At 45.0% G+C, this 26,280-nt stretch overlaps 1 protein-coding gene across 1 annotated transcript in view; it reads right to left on the bottom strand.

Annotated features, from left to right (window-relative positions):
- Nucleotides 1–26,015, bottom strand: part of arhgef39 (Rho guanine nucleotide exchange factor (GEF) 39) — a 41,364-nt gene extending 15,349 nt beyond the window's left edge. The window contains exons 1-7 of the mRNA XM_010898987.4: nucleotides 25,878–26,015; nucleotides 22,912–23,085; nucleotides 21,697–21,791; nucleotides 17,169–17,289; nucleotides 13,413–13,531; nucleotides 5,350–5,420; nucleotides 979–1,107 (exon numbers count right to left, since the gene is read on the bottom strand). Of these exons, the coding sequence (XP_010897289.1) occupies nucleotides 979–1,107; nucleotides 5,350–5,420; nucleotides 13,413–13,531; nucleotides 17,169–17,289; nucleotides 21,697–21,791; nucleotides 22,912–23,061 (685 nt within the window). The 5' untranslated portion in view covers nucleotides 23,062–23,085; nucleotides 25,878–26,015. The remainder of the gene's footprint in view (nucleotides 1–978; nucleotides 1,108–5,349; nucleotides 5,421–13,412; nucleotides 13,532–17,168; nucleotides 17,290–21,696; nucleotides 21,792–22,911; nucleotides 23,086–25,877) is intronic.
- Nucleotides 26,016–26,280: the final 265 nt, after the last annotated feature.

Here is a 26,280-nt window from a genome sequence, read left to right as displayed (position 1 = left end):
GAGTTCATTTTACTGTGGCGGTTTGGCATGATGAAGAGTGCGCGCAGCAACCACGTGTGCGGTACCGTGGTTACTGGAATGGACAATTTAAATATTAACAAACAGCGCAAGATCATTTTCATTTTCACCTGAAAATCTCCTGAAGCCAGTGTTTCAGTTTTTTTTCTTTTTTTTATGTCTTTGTTCACATTTGTGGCGTTTTTTTAAAGTTAGTGTGAGTTAAAACTGCAACAGCTAGCAACGACGGCGGGTAAGCTGGCGGGTGGCGGTAGATAGACGCGCGCGCTATTGTCTCCGTCTCCACGGTAACCTCCTTTCAGACCAATCAGAACATTTCAGACTGTAATCTATGATTTCAGATCTGGGATATTTTTGAGTACACTCAGGTGAGATGAGATGTCAGAGCACTTAGATCTAAAAAAAACCCCAGCTAATTTAAACAAATTACTCCTTAGCAAAGTACTCCCTATCCAAAGACCAACAATGGCATTTGTTAATGCAGCTTTGAGAGTTAAATACCTTACCGATCTTATTAACTACATTTATATCCAATCACTGTATAACGTACAATTACAGAATGTGTATTCATGATATAATTTATACATTTTCCATTCATTATCAGACTTATTTTGTGAGTCTTTTGTGATTAAAATATATAGAAGGATAACTTTTGTATGTTGAATTTAAATTTGTTAAAATACGAAGCATCATCACCAGCAACACATTTTTATTTATTTTGTGCCAAGGTGCACGGGTGAGAAATGACAAAACATTGGCATCGGCCGATAGTGGTAAACAAATGTTGACTATTGGTGATGGCCAACAACTGTTTCATCGGTGCATCACTAGTCTTTATCTTTCTTATTTTCCACTTGCTTTGGCAATGTACACAAATGTTTCCCATGCCAACAAAGCCCTTTAAGCAAAAGCGAGAGACAGAAAGAAGGAAAGTGATGGAATTCAGGAGGGGGAACCAACCTGGAACTATGACCTTGGCCTTCGTCCCCTTCAGCAGTTTCTGCACCCGTCGTAGCTGGAGTTGGTTGTCATGGCTGCGAGCGTTGTCCTGAATACGTTGGGCCACCTCGGATACTGCCTCCACTGATCCTAAAGGATCATGGGTTGACAGGTGTATGTTAGGGTTAGCACCCTGAACCACCCCCATGTAGCGACATACACCCTGAACCACCCTCCTATGAAGCTACATAGACCCTGAACTACATAGACCCCCTATGAATGAACATATACCCTGAATCATCCCCCTATGAAGCTACATACATCCTAACCCTCCCCCCTACATAGTCAGCTAAGACCTCGAACCTCCCCCATGAAGTTACACACACAGCGAACCTCCGCTTATGTAGCTACTTACTCCTCCCTGCCTAGCTATGTAGACCCTTGAACGGCCCCCTATGTAGCTACGTACCCCAACGTGCCCTTCTCTGTAAAGTTGGCTGTCCTGAGGTCACAGGATAGTAGGTGGCAGGGTATCCTGTGGTTACAGTCTGACTGGTTGTTAGATAGAATCCCAACTGTCTACAGTCCTCGATCAAGGCCCCCCATGTTATATAACACACAAATACATCTCAACACACTTCAATCTGCATTGCTTGCTTTACATCTTCTCTTCATAATTAAGCCCTTCTCCAGAAGCCATGAAACACAAACACACACACAGTTCTGTTAGATTACATCACCCGTGTTGACAGCTGACAGGGTGTAAATTAAAACATCAAAACACTTCTGATTGGTTTGGATGGGCGTGTGTGTGAGGCCTTGTAGACAGTTACATAATTAAGGTTGCATATACAAACACAGGCATGTCGGACCTTTAGCACACAGTCTAAATTTTGTTCAAACACACTGAACACTTCTACAATGAGAGGCACTCATTTGGTCAAACAAAATACTCCCCTTATTTACAAAAAGGTCACCACTTCCTTCAAAAACATTTTATATTTCCTCCCACTAATTGGTCATTTGACGAATCACATTAGCTACGACATAAAATTGATGTGAAAAGATCTAACCGGATTGCTCAAATACCAATTAATGAAGGAGAAAAACCCATCTGAATTGAGCTGCGTGCCTCAGAATAGCTAAAATCTGGTTTAGAAAGAACTGCTGTCTGCTGGACTGACCCAGCCAGTTAAAATGAACTGCAGTAGACATCTACATCATTAACACTGCCAAAATAACCTCCAACAAACCAACACTCACATTCTCATTTCAAATCCAGCTCGCTGCCTCTTATAACACAGCGCTGCTGCAGAAACAGTCAGGAGGTCTTCAAAATGGCAACCTATTCCCTACATGAAGCAGTATTTTTGACCAGACAAGGGCACTACAGAGGGAATACGGAGCGGTTTGGGATGCAGCCTTATTGTGCGAAAATGATTCTAGCATTCCTCCTATGATAGATACAATAACCACTTCCTAATTGGCCATTTATCTTCACAACAATTACAATGTAACAAACCAAACAGAGCAGTGTGTCGGAGATGGCCGCTTGTTACCGCGGTTACTGAACACTCTTCGTATTGTTTTATTATTCCCTCTTTAAGTCAAAACAACTGCTTGGTAATTAGTGTTGTTGCTCAAAATACGTGCAGCTGTGGCTCCGCCTCCCAAACGACAACCTTATTTCTTATGTGGTCCCCAACTTTAACCAGGCCTCTATAGAGACGACACCCTATTCCCTCTGTAGTACACTACTTTAGACCAGGGCCCTATGGAGAGATGACACCCTTTTCCCTATGTAGTACACTACTTTAGACCCTATGGAGAGATGACACCCTATTCCCTATGTAGTACACTACTTATGACCAGGGCCCTATGGAGAGATGACACCCTTTTCCCTATGTAGTACACTACTTATGACCAGGGCCCTATGGAGAGATGACACCCTTTTCCCTATGTAGTACACTACTTTAGACCAGGGCCCTATGGAGAGATGACACCCTATTCCCTATGTAGTACACTACTTTAGACCAGGGCCCTATGGAGAGATGACACCCTATTCCCTCTGTAGTACACTACTTTAGACCCTATGGAGAGATGACACCCTATTCCCTATGTAGTACACTACTTTAGACCAGGGCCCTATGGAGAGATGACACCCTATTCCCTATGTAGTACACTACTTTAGACCAGGGCCCTATGGAGAGATGTGATGCTATTCCCTCTGTAGTTCACAACTTTAACCAAAACCCCATGCGTACAATTTCCCAGTAACAACACAACTGAAGCCATTATTCCCACTGAGGACACTTCTTCCAGGGCATTTTTGACAAGTCCTTATTTCATCCATCAAGTATGTTTAAACAGCACTCAGCTAAAGGGGGCTTCATCATAACTTTTCCTAATTAATCTTTTGACAGGGTTGGGAGTGTTTTTAGGTGGTTAGCTGCGTGGAGTGGATCCAAGAGAGCGGAGGAGTGGAGTAAGGTCCCATTAACACACACAAATGCGCAGGCAAGCAGAGAGCGCGCGTGCACGGACGGCTGATTAAAACTCCAGAAGTACCACAATTACAACAATTAAAACAACCGTTGTTTGTTCCACATGAATCACAGGGAGAAAGAAAAACAAAACTGAAACGGAATAAACAAGAGTCGACGGAAAAACAACAACAAAGCCAGTTTGGTTAATCAGATACAATGTGATCCATCCAGGGCGCTGTCTAAATAATTCCCTTTACAATACCACCACACGCACTAACTTTCAATTTTCTAATAAAAAGCTGCAGAGTTTTAAAAAAGCAGCGCTAATGAGAGGAGAGGAAGAGGAGAGGAAGAGGGGAGGAAGAGGGGAGGGGAGGAGAGGGGAGGTAGATGGGAAGGAGGAGAGAGGACGGGAGGAGGAGAGAAAAGAGAGATCGGTTCCTTCATCTTTGCAGTCGGAGGCTGGGTTTAATTTGTAAGCAAAAGCAGCACGCAGCCAATGAAGATTTTAATTGATACCCATAAATAATTCCTTGTGTACATCTGCGCTTAAGTCGGATTCGCTGTTTATTTGACGATTGGAATTAGTCATTATCGGGGTGTGTGCTTTCTGTTGATGTTGGAGATTACATTTTATTTATTAATATATCTCTCTGCTTAATATCCTCAGATCTGGTCCCAACTAATTATGTCAAAATCCACATCGAAAATGTGCTCACGTTGGGATAGGTAACAAATGCTCCCTATTCTCTACATACTACCCTATTTGGACTGGATCCGTATGGGGAACAGGCTGCCCATTTAGGACGCAGCATTAGAATCACATCGAGATTTGCCACAGTTCTTTCATCCCATCTATACTGAGCTCAGCCCGCTTCAAGCCCACTGATGCAGTTCCTGTTCTGCTGTGACAACAACTAGTAATGAGAAAGACATGGAGGGAGAGAGAGAGAGACAGAGAGACCAGAGACAGAGGAAAGCGAGAGAACAACAGACAAAGACAAAGAGAGAGAAGGAGAAGGAGAGAGAGTTGTGTTCTGTCGACAGTAGTAAGCGCAGACAGCAGATGAGCACCATGTTCCTGATCACCGGTTTTCCACGGCGGCGCCTGAAACGGCACCGTTTCCCCAGACTACAGCGGTGAGGTGCTTCGGAACGGTGCCCTGAAGGGACATTTTCAAAGCACATGACGTTCGGCTTATTTGAGTAGCAGGGCCGTTCTGGAAAGGGATCCACCCTCGTCTCGAAAGAAAGAGGTCTTTATCACTCCCTGTCCTCTCCGTTTCACGGAAGTCTGGTTGCCACCCAGCGCGCGTGCTCCTGCGCCCGTGCCCGCACACACACACACACACACGCACGCACGCACACAATGAGCGCAGGCCCAAAGCCTTTGTGACAACACAGACACATCACTTGTTGTTAGGTATTACAGGACTGACAAACTGGGAAACCATCCTGACAAACTAACAATGTGAAGAGAGGAGCACATCAAACCCCCAGTGACAGCCACATCAACCTCCGCCTCCTCGCACGGCACGCCAGGCCGGCCCAAACGCCTCCCTCCGCCGGCGGAGTGCGCCACTCAAGGGCCCGTGGGCCCGGGTCAAAAGAAGTGCGCAAAGTAGGGAACAAGGGCCCCGTTCGGGAGCCTGCTGTCAGAGACAGATGTCTTGACAATGGAAGGTTCTGGAAACGGCGCTACACCAGGTTAATCCATCGATACGTTCATTGAAACATAACAGAGCCTCCGTCCCAATCGCCAGCCTAGACCCTAGTCAGCACACGTGGACTTTAAAGGGTGCTTGCGGGAAGGAGTGCGCCAAAAAGGGATTAGGGTGCAGTTGGGGACGCGGACAGTGATTACTGCACAGGCTGAGCGATGCCGCAGCAGAAACAAGACACTCACTTGAAAGCTGTTGGAAGTCTGGGCTGTGTGGACCCGTGTTCTCTGTCAGGTCCCTCAGGAAATGCTTGTACCTCAGAGAAGAAAAGGAAACGCAGACAAACAAGGTCAATATTACTCATACACACCTCTAAATATATACACAGAGAAAGAGAGAGCGAGAGAGAGAGAGAGAGCGAGAGAAAACAGCATGTTAGCGAAAGTAGACGGGACAGGGTCTTGTCTGTAGGATTAACATTACACACTAACTGTGTGCGCGCGTGTTCAGAGTAGATGTTTAGTTTCTCATCAACACACTCCTTGACTTCATCAAATGGCTTTAAAATAAGGCCCATCATATCACTGTGAATGATGAACAGGCACGGAAAGCAACAGACACGCCCGGAAGAGAAGACACACCTTATAGGTCAGACGCGTTAAACACGACACAGCAGATGTACATTTACATAATATATTTATAGGCGCAGCAATCTATTGCAGGAGCGGATCCACTGACCCGTGTCTGCTGGCACCTCCTCGACCTCCCAAACGGGCTGACGGTTCTGCCCGGGGCCTCTGACTGGACTACACTGCACTTCTCAGAAAAAAACACAGAACAAAGACTGCAGGTGAGTGCAGCTCCTACAGTTCTGTAGGTCTCATGGGGGGTCACCTGAAGCCTTTTCATATCACACCTCTTAACTCCCTAACGGCCATTAATTAAGTTTTTCTTTCCAGGTAGTTGGGCTGAAACTGAGGATCAGTCTCCAGGAATTATACCGACACATTTCACTTGTTCCTGTTTATCTGGGGGTATTAATGAGGTTGCAGGTATGTAAAATCCATTCACCTTAGGTCAACTCAAAGAGCTTTCAGCTGAAAGGAGACAGATGATTGTTGACATTCACAAATCAGGGAAACAATATAAATAAATACATAAACAGTTAAAAAAATATCACTAAGCACAATCAGGGCAATAATCAAAATGTTTCTGAAGTCTAAAACAGTTGCAAGTTTGCCAAGAGGGTGTAATGTGCATATAGTCTCCAGACACGTGTTGAGGAAGATGGTTTGGGAGGCAAAAAAGTTTCAGAAATACAATCTAGTGGAATCTTGGGATCATCAAGTCTCAAAATCCACTGAGACACCACCTCCGTGCTAACAAGCTCTTTGGAAGGGTTACATGAAAGATGCCCTTACGGAGCCAAACCAACAAATTGCAGCACCTCAATTTTGCCAACTGTTACTGAAACTCCAATTGAAAATGTCTGTTGTGGTCAGATGAAAGCCATGCACACCACTGGCATGTTTGGTGACAAAAAGGAACTGCATATAGAGGAAGAACCAGATACCAACAGTAAAATATAGTGGTAGATCCTTGCTGCTTTGGGGCGGTTTTGCTACATGTAGTACCAGGATGTTTTAGCCTAAAATCAGGTTACTTCTGCCAAGAGATTGAAACTTGGCCGTGGATGGATGTTTTACAATCAATCTATCAATCAAATTTATTTATAAAGCCTTTTTTACAACAGTAGTTGTCACAAAGTGCTTTTACAGTGGCCACCTCTGTCTCCGGACTTAAATCCAATTGTAATTATGTGTCATGAATTAAAGACACTTAAAAGTGCAAACCAAGGATGTTGAAATGTGCTGCATGGAGGAGGGGTCCAAGACCCCCCCAAAAGCAATGTCAGTCAGGAAGTGGGTCATAGATTTTATCAACTCCATGGGAGGTATCAGAAAACTAATGATTGTAGTGCCAATAATTTTAAGACCGGTTTTTCACAAAAATATTATACTACTCATTAAAATGTTTTGTGTTTCAGAAACGATTGTTTCGAAATGTAACTACACGGCATCCCCCATATGATTGAGGCCAACATATTAATAATAGTTTGTGTGGTTTATTTTTTCCATTGACTTCTGCTCCATTTCATGAAGAGTGTCAATACTACTTGAGCTGACAGTTAATCAAAGTCTCTGTTCGAGACAGATAGTCAGTAACCCTGGGCCACCGCAGGGGGAAAGAAAGTGTTCAGGTGGCAGGATGTTTGGGCCATGACTGACCTGCGTTGACTTTTCTGACCCCTGCCGGCAGGAACGCAGAGGATGGCAGGGATCAGTGATGACCTTTGAACCCTCTCCTTCACTCTCTAGCCCTGTCTCCTTCCCCCTTTATTCCCCATCTTCCTCCACCTCTTCACGCTGTCATGTAAAAAAGAAAATACGTTCTGTTGTTCCTGGAAAAGAAAGGAGGGGTGTCTCTGACTTTATTCAGGGCGGTGAACGTGGGATCAGCCAAAGCCTTTCACATTAAGATCTTAAGACAGGGAGTTGCTGTGGAATGGTACTGGTTCATTATATGGAATTGAGAAGCACTGAGTCTTTGTTCCACCTGAGCACAACACATCTGTTCCAGACAGAGATAAACTAACAAACAAACAAACAAAATAGTGGGTTACAAAAGGGCTGGTAAATACAGGTACTGGTCGCTCAAAGCATCACGTCTGTTGAAGCAATAATCCCAGCAACACTGCCGACTTTAAAAAGTTCCTCCTGACAAGTCCACAACCGATGTTTTACTCTGACTAGAAGAGTTCCTTTTCGGTTTTTCAGAAAAGGCCCTGGTGGTGTGTTCTCAGAAATCCGACACCCGTTTAAAGGCAGACGACAGCATGATCAATGTATGGCACATTAGTAACAGATCCCTCCCTCCACTCAATCTCCATCTGAAAGTACTGGTCGTGGAGACTGAGCGGCAGCGCCCTCAGAAATCTTTACCCTGTCGTTAGTTGGGGGACAGCAGTGACCTTGGAATTGCATTGACAATTGACATTGATTTCCATGGTGTCTGCCTCATCCTGTCCCACGCCCCTGCGTCTCCCAGAGTGCCTCTCTCTGTGTCATCAGGCCTGATGTAGAGACACACCGGTGCCACTGAGGCCATTATCCATAGATTAGTGATGCTAGCACCAGCAGACTGACCAAACCTAACATCCTACTCCTGACTGTAGACCGCCAACAGAGGACCGACTGTAGACCGCCAGAGGACCGACTGTAGACCGCCAACAGAGGACCGACTGTAGACCGCCAACAGAGGACCGACTGTAGACCGCCAACAGAGGACCGACTGTAGACCGCCAACAGAGGACCGACTGTAGACCGCCAACAGAGGACCGACTGTAGACCGCCAACAGAGGACCGACTGTAGACCGCCAACAGAGGATCGACTGTAGACCGCCAACAGAGGACCGACTGTAGACCGCCACCAGAGGACCGACTGTAGACCGCCACCAGAGGACCGACTGTAGACCGCCACCAGAGGACCGACTGTAGACCGCCACCAGAGGACCGACTGTAGACCGCCACCAGAGGACCGACTGTAGACCGCCACCAGAGGACCGACTGTAGACCGCCACCAGAGGACCGACTGTAGACCGCCACCAGAGGACCGACTGTAGACCACCACCAGAGGACCGACTGTAGACCACCACCAGAGGACCGACTGTAGACCACCAACAGAGGACCGACTGTAGACCACCAACAGAGGACTGACTGTAGACCACCAACAGAGGACTGACTGTAGACCACCAACAGAGGACTGACTGTAGACCACTAACAGAGCACTGACCATTCCTGACTGTATGCTGCCCCACAACCTCCTGTGTTCAGTTGATGCGTGGCGTGGGTTGTGTTGGTGCGTGGCGTGGGTTGCGTTGGTGCATGCCGCGGGTTGTGTTGGTGCGTGCCGTGGGTTCTGAAGGTGTGTGGGGTATCCACTGTGTTTAAACCCCATGCAGTGGTGCCGGTCGATGTCGCGACACCATCATCCATAAACCACGGTAGCCGGGCTTTGCTGATGAGACTAACTATGTTTTATGATAGCTGAACGTGAGCGGCCTGGACAGAGTCTGGCAACACACAGGCGACCCGCTGGGCAACGTGCCAAACAGACGGTTCCCTAATACCACAGCATGTTCAACACCGACCGCATGTCAGACCATTAACCCAAAAGGACCACAATGGAGACGCTGGAAGAGGCCCAGAGCACCAAAAACACACAGACCCTAATGTTGTTAAACTTCCCTCTCCTCTCTAATGGAGGTGGTGGAAGGAGACCAGAGCACCAAAAACACACAGACATCCCCTAACGTTGTTTAACCTCCCTCTCCTCTCTCTAATGGAGAAGCTGGAAGGGGTCCAGAGCACCAAAAACCCACAGAAAGGCTCTCACGTAGTTTTACATCCCTCCCTTCTCTCCAATACTGAATGATCGTGGATCACAGCAGCGAGGCAGATGACACCAATGCCAGGCCTACTGTTTCAAAACGACGTCTCATTGGCCTGCTCTCCCTGTGTCAGAGCAGACGGTCAAACCCACAGCAACTCACAGAACCAATTAGGACTAAGAACCTTGCTAAGATGCACAACTACATATGTTTCTTTACCATTTCAGCTCACGGTTTGAAATTAAACAGTCACTGGTCCAAAAACTGTAAGCAATTAATCTATAAGCCAAATGGAGATCATTTGCTAGGCGTGTTGCTTGCTACTGCAGGAACAAAAATAACAGCAATACTTAAAACCAGCCCTTAAAACGTAGACTAATCAAAACTATTTTGTTTTGTTTATTATGTGTATGTTCCTGCTTTAAGTGGTTTTACCAAAGCTGGGTAAAATGAATTGATTGTTGGTAAGTCGTCCCTTAGAAGGCCCATGTGATGTAGTCAGGGCATACCGCCAAACTGTCAGAGTAAACTTCACTTTAGAATCTAAACTGATTAATAATAAAAACATGTGAAAATAGTTTTTATGTCTTTGAATTGTGTAATTGAAATAAGTTACGCATTATCATTTTCATTTATTGTTTAAACCTCATCGTTTCTCTGACCTCTCCAAACTTAATATACATGACCAGTGACCCATGACCTCAGAATCAACCTGAATAAAGTTAAAATAACCCTGTACAGAGAAAACACTGCATACAAAACAGACAAATAACACAATGAGGAAAAATGTCTCCGCCAAGTCAAATAATCTGTTTATTTCTGGAAAGTTTTGTCCCGGAAGGTTTCTATTTTGGCTGTTAAAACGCCCATCTTCAGAACTATGCAGAGAGAAATTAACGGACGGATCAGAGACATGTGTAAGAATCACGAAGGGGGGGCCAAACTCAGATGAGCAAAGAGTGGATGGGAAATGATCCTGCAAATTGCAGGTGAAAGAAGAGATACCTCACTCTCAAAAAAAAGGAATGGTTGTTGGTCTTTTGCTCGATGCAAATCATGAATTCAAAGGTTACAAGGATGGCTTGTTGTGGGTTTGAAATACAACTGTAATTACTGGATTAACAAAAATACAGACAAAAGACAGAAAATCCATTACAAACCCAAGTATAATTGCATAATTATATCTACCAGAGAGCAGACAAACGGAGACAAACTAACTACATAGGCTTAGAAGTTACCATTCCAGCAGAAAGCTTTTTGAATGCTATTGGCGGGGGATAGAAAGAGAAGCATTGTTCAACTCATTAGGAAAATGAAAGGCAAACCGAACCAATTAAGCTCTCCTTCAATTAATAGACACTTAAAATGAGAAACAATAATTCCACTCTTTTTTTTCCCCATCTTCCTTCTTGTCTCATCTTGTAGAAACACATACATTACAGGCTTTATCAGCGGGGGGGGGGGGGGGGGGAATGAGCAAGGAGGGAGGGAAGGAGGGAGGAATGCAAGGCTGTAATTGAAGAGACGGCTCTACAAAAAGAAAGAGGAGTGCTCTGCTCTAATGAGCAATATTACCCAGCTTTCCCAAATAATGTAAATGGAACGCGTCCGTTTAGCCCCCCTGTCCTACTCATTAGAAGCTGAGCAAAGACAAGATAACGAGGAGAAACCAGTAACCCTAATCTGAACCTGATTTAGAACTGTTCACATGGTCTCATAACGAGGAGAAGCGTGTTGGCATTAGAAAGCGAGCGCGTGGCTGGTTCTCTGCGCTGGCCTAGTTAGCGACGACGCGGCATCTGCGGCTACGCCGCTAACATTCATATGCAGATGATGTACGGTTTTATTCTGATCCTGACCAACATCCAGGATCAACCAAGGAAGCTTCCACTTGGTAGAAAGGAGAGAGAAAGGTAAAAGAAAGAGAAAGAGTCAGTCTAAAAATCTTTTTAAATACGTTACATTAAGTATTCATATTTGTAATTAAGAGACAGCCGGCCCTGTCAGGATGGAACGCACCACAGAGAGAGGTGTAATAATTACACACTACCCCTTTAATAGCTTCAAAAGACCAGAAAAGAACAGGGAAATTAACCAACATCACATCGCAGTGGGATAATTGGCTCTTCAAAACTTTCTGCAATTAAAATGTACCAAAAGAAATTATTGTGAAAATTGTATCATCTACCTCTCTGGGTGGGGAGGGATTCGGGCCCAAATAAAATGTGTCTGGTTTTAAGACGTGGATGTCCTGAGACCACAGAGTGTAACGATTTAAATACTGGTTCCTTCTTCCCAGCAAAACACACCTCTTCTCCAGCGCCTTCTCCCGGTCACTGATCTCAGATCGACTCACCTGACAGAATAATGAAATACTCCAGAACTCATCAGTCATCATTGCACCACTCCGGGGAGAGGAAGGAGAGAGCTTTTTCTACCAGCTCGTCACCTGGCCAGAGTCCCAAATGACACCCTACTCTGCTCAAAGTGCACTACTTTTAACCAGAGCCCAATGGGAACAGGGAACCATTTAGGAGCCAGGCCAGCTCTAGACACTAATGCCACTTAATAAAGGCAATGATTTTATTTCCCTTCCTTACCGGAGCTCCTTAAGTATCCAGCACTCCAGCCGCGCCGCGGTCATCATCCATCATCGTTGAGCAGCCATAAGTGACAGCCCTTGCCTGCTATTCCCAGGCAACAGACCCAGGGAGCAGTGTGTCTAAGAGCCGGTTAACATCATCATACTATTAGTGGAGTCCCTGGAGCGGCCGTAGGTTCGTCCGGGAGATATGACTAGCGACCGGGACGATGGGAGAGACCGTGCAGAACGGTCCATGTTTCCAGTAGGGCATGTCAGTTGCGTGGCGTTTTGTTTATTTCTGCTTGTTGGCGAGGTCTGCCTTTGGAAAATAATGTCAACGGTCCGATTTCATGGTTAATTAAATGTTAACAAAAATAAAACCAGGGGAAGTCTGTGGGAAGGTAACTGCTGTTGCAGATTTTCAGCTTGAAATAAGACAGTATTTGTCTCTCTTCCTCATTCAAACTCTGAAGTAGTCTGTGAAGTGAGACAGAAGTTAGGCTGTAGAGGACTGCAGCTGTTCCAGGTGTAAATGCAGGACCAGACATTCTCTGTGCGTGACAGATTGACATACCGCATTAGGAGCTAACTTCAAGAGACGAGAGAGACAAAAACATCTAATTAAGATCCAGCAAAATGAGCTTGATAAACCACTGTCAATGCTCCTTGTAGCTAAGCATGTTATTTTGGCCCATTTCTCACTAATTAACAACTGAGATCAGGGCCGCATGAAATGAAAGCCAACACTAAGAGCACCTTAACACAGGAGATTGTGACAGGTCTGGGGCAATCTTGCCTCTGCGTGTGCATGCTTGTGCACGCATGTGTGCGCACCCATGTGTGTCTGAGAGCTTTTGAAGGGTGACGCATCAAACAATAATTACACCTGTCATGGCGACTCCTCGTCAAGTCATTTTGCGTTGTGGTGGGTGACTAGCGAACAACAACAAAACAGTGAAAAGGAAAGGGGTTCTGAAGCATGAACAGAGACCCGGTTACGGTTCTACGACTGTTCCACAACGGCCCGCGTTCCACGGAAAGGAACAGCGGGAAACGGGCCAGAGCAGAGAAGCGTGCGGATGCGTGACACAACAGCCAATCAAAGAGTTTGACGAACCAGTCAGAGTCGAGGAGGCATCGTCGGAGAACAAACCCGAGACTAACTAGCGTCAAGTCGAGTGTGAATAAAACTTGCTGGAAGTTCATAAAAGTGCGGCGCGACCGTCGGAGAGGGGACATGTCGCCATAAGACGTGTGATGCTGAAACGACATACTGTTGGATTCGCTGTAGGGGCAGGAGTAACAGGTCTTCCAGCTTGCAGCAGTGAAACTCAGGTCTGGACTCCTGGAGCTTCTTGAACCTTCTGAACGCCTTGTTCTTCTTCACCTGCAGCTGTGGAGAGAGAGAAGGCATTTAACAAGGCTTCGACGTGAGACCTCGAACCAGCTGCGGAGAAGGCAATTAGCGTAGCGTCAACAGGAGACCCCTCAGACAGGTTTTACTCAGAACTGAATGAATCGCGCTATAGTAACTCCTCCAGCTGGGACGTGCTGTTGTGAAAATCAAAACACACTTTGATTTTCCCGGAACGCAACATTCTGCAATTTACTAACTCCCAGCTGAAGACGATATTTGTTTTTTCTGTAAGCATTGTGAAACGTTACGGAGACTTCATTGACCACCATGTCTCCTGCAGAGGGACCAGAGAGCCCTGGGTAAACATGATCTCAAAACACACTGGTGCATTATTTAAAAACTGGGTGGAGGAAAAGTTTAAGAAAAAAAACTCTTAGTTGATATTGTGAAAATGATACAGAAGGATATATGGTCAAAGGTAGGATCCTGATGTGTATTTATTGGAAATTTCCCTCTAGCAGAAAGACTCCCACTTCCAGTCTCTTAATGATACACCCCAAAACCTCATATTACTTCCTGGGTGTGCATGTGTCATTGTGTGTGTGTTTGTATGTATATTTGTGTGTACATGTCACTGGGTGTATGTGTGTGTGTGTGTACATGTCACTGGGTGTATGTGTGTGTGGGTGTGGGTGTACATGTCACTGGGTGTGTTTGTGTGTATATATGTGTGTACATGTCACTGGGTGTATGTGTGTGTGTGTACATGTCACTGGGTGTATGTGTGTGTGTACATGTCACTGGGTGTGTGTGTGTGTACATGTCACTGTGTGTGTTTGTGTGAATATATGTGTGTACATGTCACTGGGTGTGTGTGTGTGTGTGTGTGTGTGTGTATATATGTGTGTACGTGTCACTGGGTGTGTATGTGTGTGTGTCACTGGGTGTGTATGTGTGTATGTGTGTGTGTGTATATATGTGTGTACGTGTCACTGGGTGTGTATGTGTGTGTGTGTGTGTGTGTGTGTGTGTATATATGTGTGTATGTGTCACTGGGTGTGTATGTGTGTGTGTGTGTGTCACTGTGTGTCCTCACCCTCGACACTTCAGACACACCAATCACCTTTATGTCACTCATTATCCATGTTGGCAGTTGGCTGGAGGGGGACACGTTTGCACTCATTAAATATACACGGGTAAATCAAGTCAGCAGGAGGACGTGTCAACATTATTACAGAGGAAAGAGTCTTGTTATCTATGTCAGCCATCAAAACAAACATGGCTACGATGTAACAACCAGTTGTGAGCGGGGAGGTGTGCTATGTAGGGGGTGTCAGAGGAAACAAACTAGCCTGAACACGTGTGAAAATTAAACATTCGACCAGGGGGAAAAAAAAGTTATCTGACATGGATATCAAAATAATTATTTGGGTTTTTCTAAGAGTGTAGGTTAACACTTCTGGTAATAGGTGGAACCTATCTTTCTAGAAGCCTCTATTTAGGGTTCTTAAATAGATATGGTTATAGAACCTGAATGATTCCCACTGCCATATCACCCTTTACAATTTCATTACCGATGACAGGACATAACCCTTTACCCAAGACATAACCCATCACCCAAGACATAACCCATCACCCAGCCTTTCTTTGATGGTCTAATAATAACCTTACAGTGGAATTAGGAAACCCAACATCAGGGCTGCAATTTAAAACTGTACTAAAGAACCTATTTTTTTTCCAAAGAACACTTCTACAAAGACTACTCTGCCCAAAACCCCATACCATACCAACTCCAATAACGTAGTTAGCGAGAAGATGAGGTTAGCTAGTTATCTCCGGGTAGGCTAGAGCTCGGAGTGGGAGTGAACCATGGTATGACGGTCTTCATTGAGAGGAAGGGTGTGCCTGCTTGCAGAGAGAACAATGAGTGTTCTCATTGATTTGGGACAGAGCAGGGGAGTTAGCATCGATTCCTCCGGGTCTACAAGGCTAAAGTCTGTAATTGTTAGAACAGGTAGCTTTGTGCTATTACCCCGCTAATGGCGTGTCATTACCCCGTTAGAGGCGTGTCATTACCCCGTTAGAGGCGTGACACTACCCCGTTAGAGGCGTGACACTACCCCGTTAGAGGCGTGACACTACCCCGTTAGAGGCGTGACACTACCCCGTTAGAGGCGTGACACTACCCCGTTAGAGGCGTGACACTACCCCGTTAGAGGCGTGACATTATCCCGTTAGAGGCGTGACATTATCCCGTTAGAGGCGTGACATTATCCCGTTAGAGGCATGTCACTACTACTTTTCCCTCTAGATAAACTGTGTCACAGTACCATGCATCCTCCCCCAAAATAGAGTGTACTACCTTTGGTCTGGAACAAACTAATAAAAGGCAATGTGACCTGGTCACCACTGCCATTAACCACAGATGAAATCTGAGACCCAGGTCACTGGACAGGGAGTCAATGTGGGGGTTGTTCTAAGACCCATATATGCCAAGGCATTTAATTACACTGTAACATTGGTACTGGGGAACCCAGCAGGCATGTGGTTCTGTATCATTGTTACTGGGGAACCCAGCAGGCATGTGGTTCTGTATCATTGGTACTGGGGAACCCAGCAGGCATGTGGTTCTGTATCATTGGTACTGGGGAAACCAGCAAGCATCTGGTTCTGTATCACTGGTCCTGGGGAACCTAGCAGTCATGTGGTTCTGTATCATTTGTACTGGGGAACCCAGCAGGCATCTGGGTTCTGTATCATTGGTACTGGGGAACCAAGCAGGCATCTGGTTCTGTATCATTGGTACTGGGGAACCCAGCAGGCATGTGGTTCTGTACCATTGGTACTGGGGAAACCAGCAAGCATCTGGTTCTGTATCACTGGTCCTGGGGAACCTAGCAGGCATCTGGTTCTGTATCATTTGTAATGGGGAACCCAGCAGGCATCTGGTACTGTATCATTGGTACTGGGGAACCAAGCAGGCATCTGGTTCTGTATCATTGGTACTGGGGAACCCAGCAGGCATCTGGTTCTGTATCATTGGTACTGGGGAACCCAGCAGGCATCTGGTCCTAGCGCTCAGCTTTATGAGCTATAGGACTAATTAGCCAAGTGAATCCCACTTGCACCTCTTTCAGGTCAAACGATGGAAGGAAAGAGAGCCTGAACCACTTAAATCAGCCCTAATGAGAGGGAGAGAAGTTCTCCTTTTTCCTAATAGGACCACCGGGCTTTGGTTTGAGTAAAGGAGGGTGTGTCCCCCCCCCCAATCAAGCAGGGGACGCCATTTTGTGAACACTTCTAAAGGTGAGTCTGACGGCCCGTGGTCTCGCTTAGTTAGCTTCCTGGCTTCTACAGCCCTAAACGGCGTTCGGTACCAAATGTCTCGGTTTCCTTTATAGAGCACAAATTCTGACCATAAGGACCTCCGGTATCTGAGTGACTGTATGATTTGGGCAGCATTAGATTGGTTCTAGAGAGCTTTAACAACCCTGGACCCGACCTCCCAAATCCGGGCCCAATCAGACCAATCTGGGTCCTGGAAATAGCAAATGCCCCTGAGGATTTCGATCCATGGTTGGTATGGAGAACCTGCATTCATGTGTTAGCTTGGAACACATGGGGTGTCTGTGCCCGGGGCTGTGATTGGTTAAGAACTAGCGCTCAGTCTTACCGCGAGGACCTTGCTGGCGTTCTGGATGTTGTCCACATAGGTGACATAGTAATGCAGATGAGGACAGAAGTCATCAAAGCCACGCCCAAACTCGCCTTTCTCCAGACGGACCAGCAACGACCTGCATAGGGAGGATGGACATTTCCTGAGTTCTGAGGTACCAGAACCAAAACCACAATGCATTGACTGTAACATTCCCAATGGCCCCAAATGACACCCAATTTACTAACAGCAGAAGAAGGTGGTACAAGGCAACCTCTGATGGAGAACTAACTGCAGCTCAGCTCAGCATCATCAGCAGGAAAACACAAGTTGACAAGATCAAAAGACGCGATCAAGTTTGGAGAAACTTCTGGAGAGGATTTAATAAAGTTCAGAAGAATGTGTGTGCGACCTGCCTGTGTGCACATGTGCCAGTCAGCATGTGTGTGTGTGCGTGTAGACCTGTGTGGGTGCGCGTGTGTGTGGTCTGCTTCATGAACTTAAGAACACAATAAGACAGGTTCAAGGTGTTTGACAGAGCCACTGATGAAAGTAGGTCACTGTAGAGGGAATAGAGTCCCATTTGGGACATAAACTTGATGCCTCTCTGGCTGCCAGCGCTGTTACTGTAACACATGATGCCTCTCTCTGGCTGCCAGCGCTGTTACTGTAACACATGCAGGCATTTGGTTGGGGGTGTTGACGCTTGTGAAGGGAGCTTGTTATCGCAACTTAGAGTAAGTAGTTTACCGCAAACACACACACACACACACACACACACACACACTTCCTGACTCTAATGATGTTCCTGGGTACTTAACATCCGCACATCGTTGGATGAGGGAGCACTTAGCCACAGCGCTGAAGTTGATCTAAATAGATTGGAATGAATCGTCAGGCCAAGGTAGACCTTTGTTGGTAATCAGGAGACGTGGAGAGAAACACACGCGCGCTTCGCGAGCGTTAGGCTAACGAGGGCAGAGGGCAGGAAAAGCAGTGTTTCCTCTTTCAGCCTCCACTCACAGCCAGCGGCTATTATGATCCACAGGAACACGGCTAATTACGGGTTTTTTGACTGCAAGCAGTGAAAGCCATCAGGAAGGAGAGGAGCGGAGAGAAGGGGCAGAGATTAGCATTCATCCTGTGCCACCGTGTTACTTAGTCAATCTACAGACACAGCCGCTTGTCTGTGCTGCTGCAATAACCCCCGGCCCAGGTTACAACACAGCCTCAGGCAACCAATAGGAACACAGGCCCAGGTGGAGGGAAGTGGAGGAGACAGGAAGGAATACTAATTACTGACCTGTCACTGGGTACTGTGTAGTTAGCATGTACACACAGACACACACACACACACACACAGACAGACACAGAGAAGGAGAGACATTCACGAGATGTACTCTAGAGCAATATCCATCTTCCAAACAGCTTTGTGATTCTGAGCTTGGTGACGTGTCTTTGAGCCTGGTTATCACAGACTGTTGCACGGGAACAGGGAGGAGGATAATTAGGTTGCTCCTTCAATCGTCTCCACAGTTTCCACTCCTCACACACTGCCTAAACTAAGATGAACGGCACAGGAGCACAATCAATACAGTCCAATATATCAATAGAGTGTTTTAATGGAAGCACAATTACTTTGTGCGATTCGCTCCCCCGGAGAAGAATAAATAAAAACAGGAAGTGTAAAATGAAGTGTAGCGTCTTCAGAACAAACACGCACACACACTAAGACACACACTAAGACACACACGCACAGACTCACATGCGCACGCACACACACACACAACAGAGGCAGCAGACTCAGGTTGTCATCCCTCTAAGCGAAGTCAATCTACCACTCATGGATCTCAGAGTCTCCACGGATCTAAAGGATGATCAGGTTGCCACGGCGCCTCATCCGTCGATTCAATAAGGGCTTCATAATGAAGATCCATGGGAGCTCAGTAACAGCTCATCACATACATCATACCATCCCAAACGACACGTCGTTCCCTTCACGAAGCCCTACTTTAGACCAGGGAGTGTGGTGATCCAGTCCAAAGTAGGGCGCTACATAGGGAATGGTGGGCTATTTGGGACACAAGCTCGTCAGTCTCAGTGTGGAGACGAGGACCTCCGGGACATAGCAGTGTTTGTTATTCAGACAGTAAGATGCTCAATCAGGCAGCTAAAAACCACAAGATTAAATACAACATAACCTGTGTGGCTGAAATATCACCCTTTTCTGTTACCTGATGCCGGGAAGCAGTTTACGTTCCATTATGGAACTTTAGAACCCAGTACACCACCAAACCTGTTCTATTCCCTGACACTAGGAAGCAGTTTAGGTTCTATTATAGAACTTTAGAATCCAACACACCACCAAACCTGTTCTATTCCCTGACACTGGGAAGCAGTTTAGGTTCTATTATGGAACTTTGGAATTCAGCACACCACCAAACCTGTTCTATTCCCTGACACTGGGAAGCAGTTTAGGTTCTATTATGGAACTTTGGAATGCAGCACACCACCAAACCAGTTCCGTATCTAAACAGTGCAAATGTAAAATCATTACTTCATAACTGTATGGCATTTTTGCCTAGCAATGATCAAACTCAAATGACCTGAAAGCACATTTGAATTTATAAAATAATACTTAACACCATATTCACTGTTCGTCTGGCTCTCATGCTGGCTTGAAGGCCTTCAGAAATGTTGTTGGCCATTTGTTTATTTTCTTTGGGAGGTCCAGAGAAAAGGCCCTTGAATTTCTGATGCCTGTCAAACTCCAAACAATCTGCTACTGACATGGCAGTGAGGCTGACAGATAAGGGAGGTATTAAAAATGGATGTAGTTATAACACTCAAACCATCTACACTTACAACATGGATTGCTCAAACTGTAATGGATGGGTCAGGTTAAATTAACCAGAAGATGGATGATGCCTCCGTTCTGAACTCAAGGTAAGAAAAGGAGCGAGTGTTGATATTAGTGATAGAACTTACAGATTTATTTTTTATATGTTACCCGATTTCCTCCACAAGCAATCCTGTAAAGTCCAATTTGCGCTAATGGTCTTGTCTCGCCACAGCAACTCCTGGCAGGCTCAGGAGAGTCAAAGATCAAGCTGGGTCCTTGGAAGCCCTTTTGCTTCTTATTCCAATCATCATCTGTGTTCTTACCCCAAAGCCACCTGTGCGTTCTCCCCAACATGCCGAGATGTGGAACAGGGCTACTCATTTCACTGAAAGGGAGGTTTTCTTTCTTCCCTCGCACTCACCTGTCCTCTTTTGATGTCCATACTGTCAATTTAATTTGTCCGTCCATTGTCCCTTTGGAAATGTCTTGGATTAACACGACAGTTCCTGTTGGCTGATCACTGGGCGACTTCAACCTTTTGGCATCTGCCTTCACTTAGCTTCTTTCCACTCCTTTCCTCCACTGCCTTTGACCTCAGCATCTTCCCAGTGCCCTCCCACTCACAGGGCAGGCAATCTGCTTCATCTCACTGAAACCCCACTTCCAGGTCTCGGATGACCACTTGGTCTTCTTTATTTTGTAGCTCCTCCAACTCGACCTTCTCAGCCACCACCCACCACCAATGTTCGTCACCTCTCCCCCAACCCTACTCCCATTGTCTCTTTCTTCGGGTAAATCCTTCTTCATTCCGTTTCCTGACCCTAACCTGCCTACTCTCCTCTCTCTCCAAAACCCACGGACTCTCACTGCCTCCTTACCTTGAGCCCCGGCTCTGTCACTCTGCAACATTCAAAGGGTGCAGGAATTTGACACACCGATTGCTAATCCAGACACTTCACATCTACAACTCACTGTTGGTAGAGCTCCTTCGTTCTGCCATCAAACATCTGCAATTCCTCCAGAATGCTACAGCCCACCTCGTGTTATACCTTCTGAAGTTCTATCAAAGACCATCTAAAATAACTCCATTGTCTGAATCTCTTAGATTTTTCTTGCTTTGTATACAATAGGATGCCCTCTGGTAGGATTACAGACATGGCATGGCAATGGCCAATGGACATCTACCATTCACAAAAACTAAATGGAAAGTAGAAGCCTAAAACTGGACTAAAACACACTTCCCAGATTGACAGTTGTCTTTAGTAATACCAGGAACCAAAGACATCCAGCCATGGGACCTACACCAGCTTCCTGTACATTGGGCAGAGAGACATAACTCAATGCATGAACTGAGCTGACTTTTGAAAGTAGATAAGTTATCATTATTGCCCAACATTCCAGGCTGATTCAGGGACCAGTTCCAGGCCGATTCAGGGACCAGTTCCAGGCCGATTCAGGGACCAGTTCCAGGCCGATTCAGGGACCAGTTCCAGGCCGATTCAGGGACCCGTTCCAGGCCGATTCAGGGACCCGTTCCAGGCTGACCCCGGGACCCGTCCTCTAGTCTCATGTTAATCTCTCAAGCAACAAGTCTGTTTCTGGTGTGTCCCTTTATTATACTCTAGCTTGCAACACCCCAGCATTAGTATTCTGTTGTATATTAATTATTATCCACTATTAAGTTGTATTAATTTTTATACTTACTGGTTTACTGAATAGATGGATGTAACCGTACTGAAGATGCTTTCTCTAATGTCCTGCCTCAGGGTACCTTTGGCCTTCAGAATCTCTACAAAGTACTAAAAGAGAGAGGTGGAGTGCACAACACACACACACACCAAAATTAGCTATATCTGAACCATTCATATTACTAAGACTCTCCACCATCTAAACTGCATTGGCTCCAACTGGATCCCCTTAGGTTACTGAAAGAGTCAATTACTTTAAGTCCCAAATGGGGCCCTATTTTTAAGTCGTCAAATGTAATGCACTATTTAGGGAATAGGGTGCCATTTAGGACAGCTGACACAGGAGATCAAAGGCATTGAAACATGAATGACAACGGGTGTGTCTGTTAGTTGATTCATTCATGAAGAACATATAATATTGCATTGCCTTTGTAGAAACTGTTTGAAAATAATTAGGTTGGGTATCTAACCAGCAATGTTTCGGTATATATCACAGCCATATGTAAAAGTACAGCCCCTGTTTTTTTTTTTTATGTTTTATTTGTTCACAGATATTTGAGATGATTTTCAAACCTATTCACTGAAGCAGTTTTTGAAATGATTTGAAAATGATTAGCGGGTCATTTGGGAGGGTCCTGACTACTATAAAGACCTGGTCTGGTTTGGCTTTAACCATGTGGGTGTGTGGTAACACAATATGCCACCATCAAAAGACCTAAGGCCCTCCGAAGAAACATTGCTGATGCCCATGCGTGGAGGAGGGGTTACAAATCCATTTCCAAGCAATTTGAAGTGCATCATTCCACTGTCTGACAGATCATCTACAAATGGAGAGAAGTCCCGACTATAGCAAATAAAGTTATTTCAGCCACAAAAGGCAAAACAAGCATCTGAAGAAAGAGCTGCAATTACCTCTTCCATACTATGAACATGCTGTTTTGTTGATTTTTAACTATTTAATAATTGCTTAGTATAATCTGAGTGTAATCTGTTAACTTTGGTTTCTTTAATCTGTCAACAGTGTTGAAGTGAATATTATATATCCATGTGTCCAAACACAAGAAAAAGTACACAATTCAAAGGGGTTATTTTTCACATGACTCAATCTGTACCATGGTGTGACCAAGTGAAAGCCAATCCAATTATGCCACCAAATCACCAAGCAGGGCAACTAAACTCGCTGCTCGTCCTCGTGGGTGAACTCTCCCTTTAACAACATCCAGGTATTCACCGTGTTGACCAGCTGCAACTCATCACAGTATTTCTGTTCAGTCTGGACCATCTCTCTTGCCGTACGCGTCTTCTTCCTCTGCCACTTCTCCCTCTGCTCCTGGACACTACGACTGTCCATCAGGCCTACTGGGCTTGGAGAGAAACTCATGGCGGCGGGGTGGGGGGGGCAGTCCTGGAGATCGGAGACACACAGGATCCAAGAAGACATGTTAGAACATAGAACGCTGGACAGGGTTCAAAACTGGAGAATTAATGTCTTACTAAAACACCATTTTACATTATTGTAATTCAGAAAAGAAACATAAATGACCAAATGTTTGGTTGTACAAACATTTAGTAAAAATATCTGCAGTTAAATAGTTCTTGTCAGCAACAGTGACCTTCCTGCACTTCCCTACTGGCATGTGGTTTACTGTGAGATGAGGATCTGGAATGTCAGGACAGGTTTACTGTGGGATGAGGATCTGGAATGTCATGACAGGTTTACTGTGAAATGAGGATCTGGAATGTCATGACAGGTTTACTGTGAGATGAGGATCTGGAATGTCAGGACAGGTTTACTGTGAGATGAGGATCTGGAATGTCATGACAGGTTTACTGTGGGATGAGGATCTGGAATGTCATGACAGGTTTACTGTGAGATGAGGATCTGGAATGTCATGACAGGTTTACTGTGAGATGAGGATCTGGAATGTCAGGACAGGTTTACTGTGAGATGAGGATCTGGAATGTCATGACAGGTTTACTGTGGGATGAGGATCTGGAATGTCATGACAGGTTTACTGTGGGATGAGGATCTGGAATGTCATGACAGGTTTACTGTGAGATGAGGATCTGGAATGTCAGGACAGGTTTACTGTGGGATGAGGATCTGGAATGTCATGACAGGTTTACTGTGGGATGAGGATCTTGACTTCAGACAAGGTCCCACAATTCTTCTTTAGCCATGCCTGAGTGCTTTTGTATGTGTTTAGGGCAGCTGTCTTGCTGGAAGACCCTAAACTCTCCAGTTTCTGGACACGAGGGAGAACACTACACTCCAAAACACCTAGATAATCATCTGATGTCATGATGCCTTTCACACATTCACGTCCAGAAGCAGCAAAGGAAAAACAAATGATATAGAAAATAAAAATCAGGCGGGAAACAACCATGAAAAAAACAACAACAAAATATCTATCCAACTAAAAAACGGAAGGCATGAGAATCCTACAGGAAAACACTAGAACAGGACATAAACACACTAAAAATGAAGCAGGAAAATCATGTCAGAAAACTGCTCAGTGTGATTGAAAAATCAATAGAACCAAATCACTTCTGGGCATATTGGAAAACACTAAACAAACAACACAAATAGCAAGCCATTCACAACAGAGAAAATAAAGAGATCCAAAAAGAATTTGAAATCAAACACTGATAAACTCCTATTTCTGTTAGGCAAAATACCCCAACGTGCAATCACAGCATGAAGATTTGTTTCTCTGTTGCCATGAGAACAGCAAAGCCAGGGGAACACTAAAAACATTTAAAAAAATGAAACAAATGTGTCTTTATCTATTTTTCTCTGTACATAGATAGGAATACAGTGGGGAGAACAAGTACTTGATACACTACTGATTTTGCAGGTTTTCCTACTTACAAAGCATGTAGAGGTCTGTAATTTTTATCATAGGTATACTTCAACTGTAAGAGACGGAATCTAAAAAAAAGTCACATTGTATGATTTTTAAATAAATAAAAATAAATCAACATCTTCCTTCGGAAATGCAAAACAGGTGTCCTATGCCAATAAAGCCTTTTAAACTGAAATTGAATTGTAAGGGAGGGGGGGGGGGGGGGGGGGGCGCTGAAAGATAGAAGGAGAGAGACATCAACTCACAGAACAGGGTACCCTCATAAGAAGGGCTGGGGATAGAGCCAGAGGAAGACAGATCAATACAACACAGTATGACCTCATAGTGCTAAAGATTTAAGGACCAGACATGACTGGGAGCTGTGTGTGTTTGTGCAAGAGAACCTTTAAAAACTTTTGTCTTTGTAATGTTTACTTAGACATTCTGATTGTTTGTTAATTTCCATTTTTAATTACATCACCCCCCCCCCTCCCCTATTTTCCACTTGCTTTGGCAATGTAAACAAATGTTTCCTATGCCAATAAAGCCCCTCTGAATTTGAAATGGAGGGAGTGATTCACTTCTAAGAGAGAGCGATTTGGATAAATAGGGTGCGTGGATGGGGAGGGAGGGGACCGCTCTGGTGGTCTGCCCAATACTTGAACTACAAAAACAACCTATTAGCTATTTCTCCTGTCATGACGCGTTAGATAGGCATTTTCATTAGCCGTAAATCTCAGTTGTCACTGCCAGCTGTTGGTTTTATCGTTGCATAGCGGAATTATGACAGGACATGACCATTCTGAGCTGACAAGATGCGCGTGCAAATTAATAATTTACAGAATAAACAGAAATTGCCTCTTAACTTAGAGTAGATTGCATCACCTCACTCAAATATGCCCGTTATAGCATATAAATGCAGAATACACTTCAAAAACCAATTACCTCAAATCAATAAGCGACGACTACTACTACTACTTCATTCCATCAACATGAAGTGAAAAGTTCGTCTAGTATCAGCGAATTTGCTGCCAACCGAGGAATCCACACGCCGACTTCCTAGTTTGCTGTGCATGTTCATATTCTTACACGCGATAAAAAGACAATCATATTTTTGTAACATACACAGGACATATCCAAAACACCACACGTTTTTAACCAGTTTTATCGATCCGCAAATAATACCATGGTCATAGCCCTGTTTTGGTGCGAAGCTGCACAGCCTCGAAGAAGCAAACATAATAATCCCTCATGATATAATATAATTGAAATGTAATGCGATATGATATATAACTGTTCGGTGTTATGCTAGCTATATAAGATACATGTTCTGTAGAAAACATTAACCAACCTGTCAGGGTCTTCTTATCTGTTTAAAATTGAATCCAGGCGCACTTTTCGGTTGCTCTTTCTTCCGGGTTCTCCACTGAGCCGATTGGCTCCTTCGATGTATGACTTCCTCGGAATACTGTCCCGCCCACACGTGGTGTCCCACCTCAGATTAAACTCGGCTGCACAAGGACTTCTGGTCAGGGTTACCATATCCGAGATTTTCACACTTGTTGGGCTACTTTTCAAACAAAATTAATTGGTCTCTGGTTTTGGCCCACTTCTGAACTTCACCGCGGCCGCTACATTTCTGTCTTTATAAGCCATATCGTGTGTTTCTATGCTGTTATCAAAGTCATAGAAACACACGAGGTGGGCTGAAAGAAAATGTTCAGGCCTTTTGCGCTGGTTTTGAACAGTCGTTG

This window comes from Esox lucius, chromosome 14, assembly GCF_011004845.1.
Source record: "Esox lucius isolate fEsoLuc1 chromosome 14, fEsoLuc1.pri, whole genome shotgun sequence".
Classification (NCBI taxonomy): Eukaryota; Metazoa; Chordata; class Actinopteri; order Esociformes; family Esocidae; genus Esox; species Esox lucius.
Note: the sequence above shows the minus strand (reverse complement) of the source record. Positions and strands in the feature narration are given on the sequence as shown.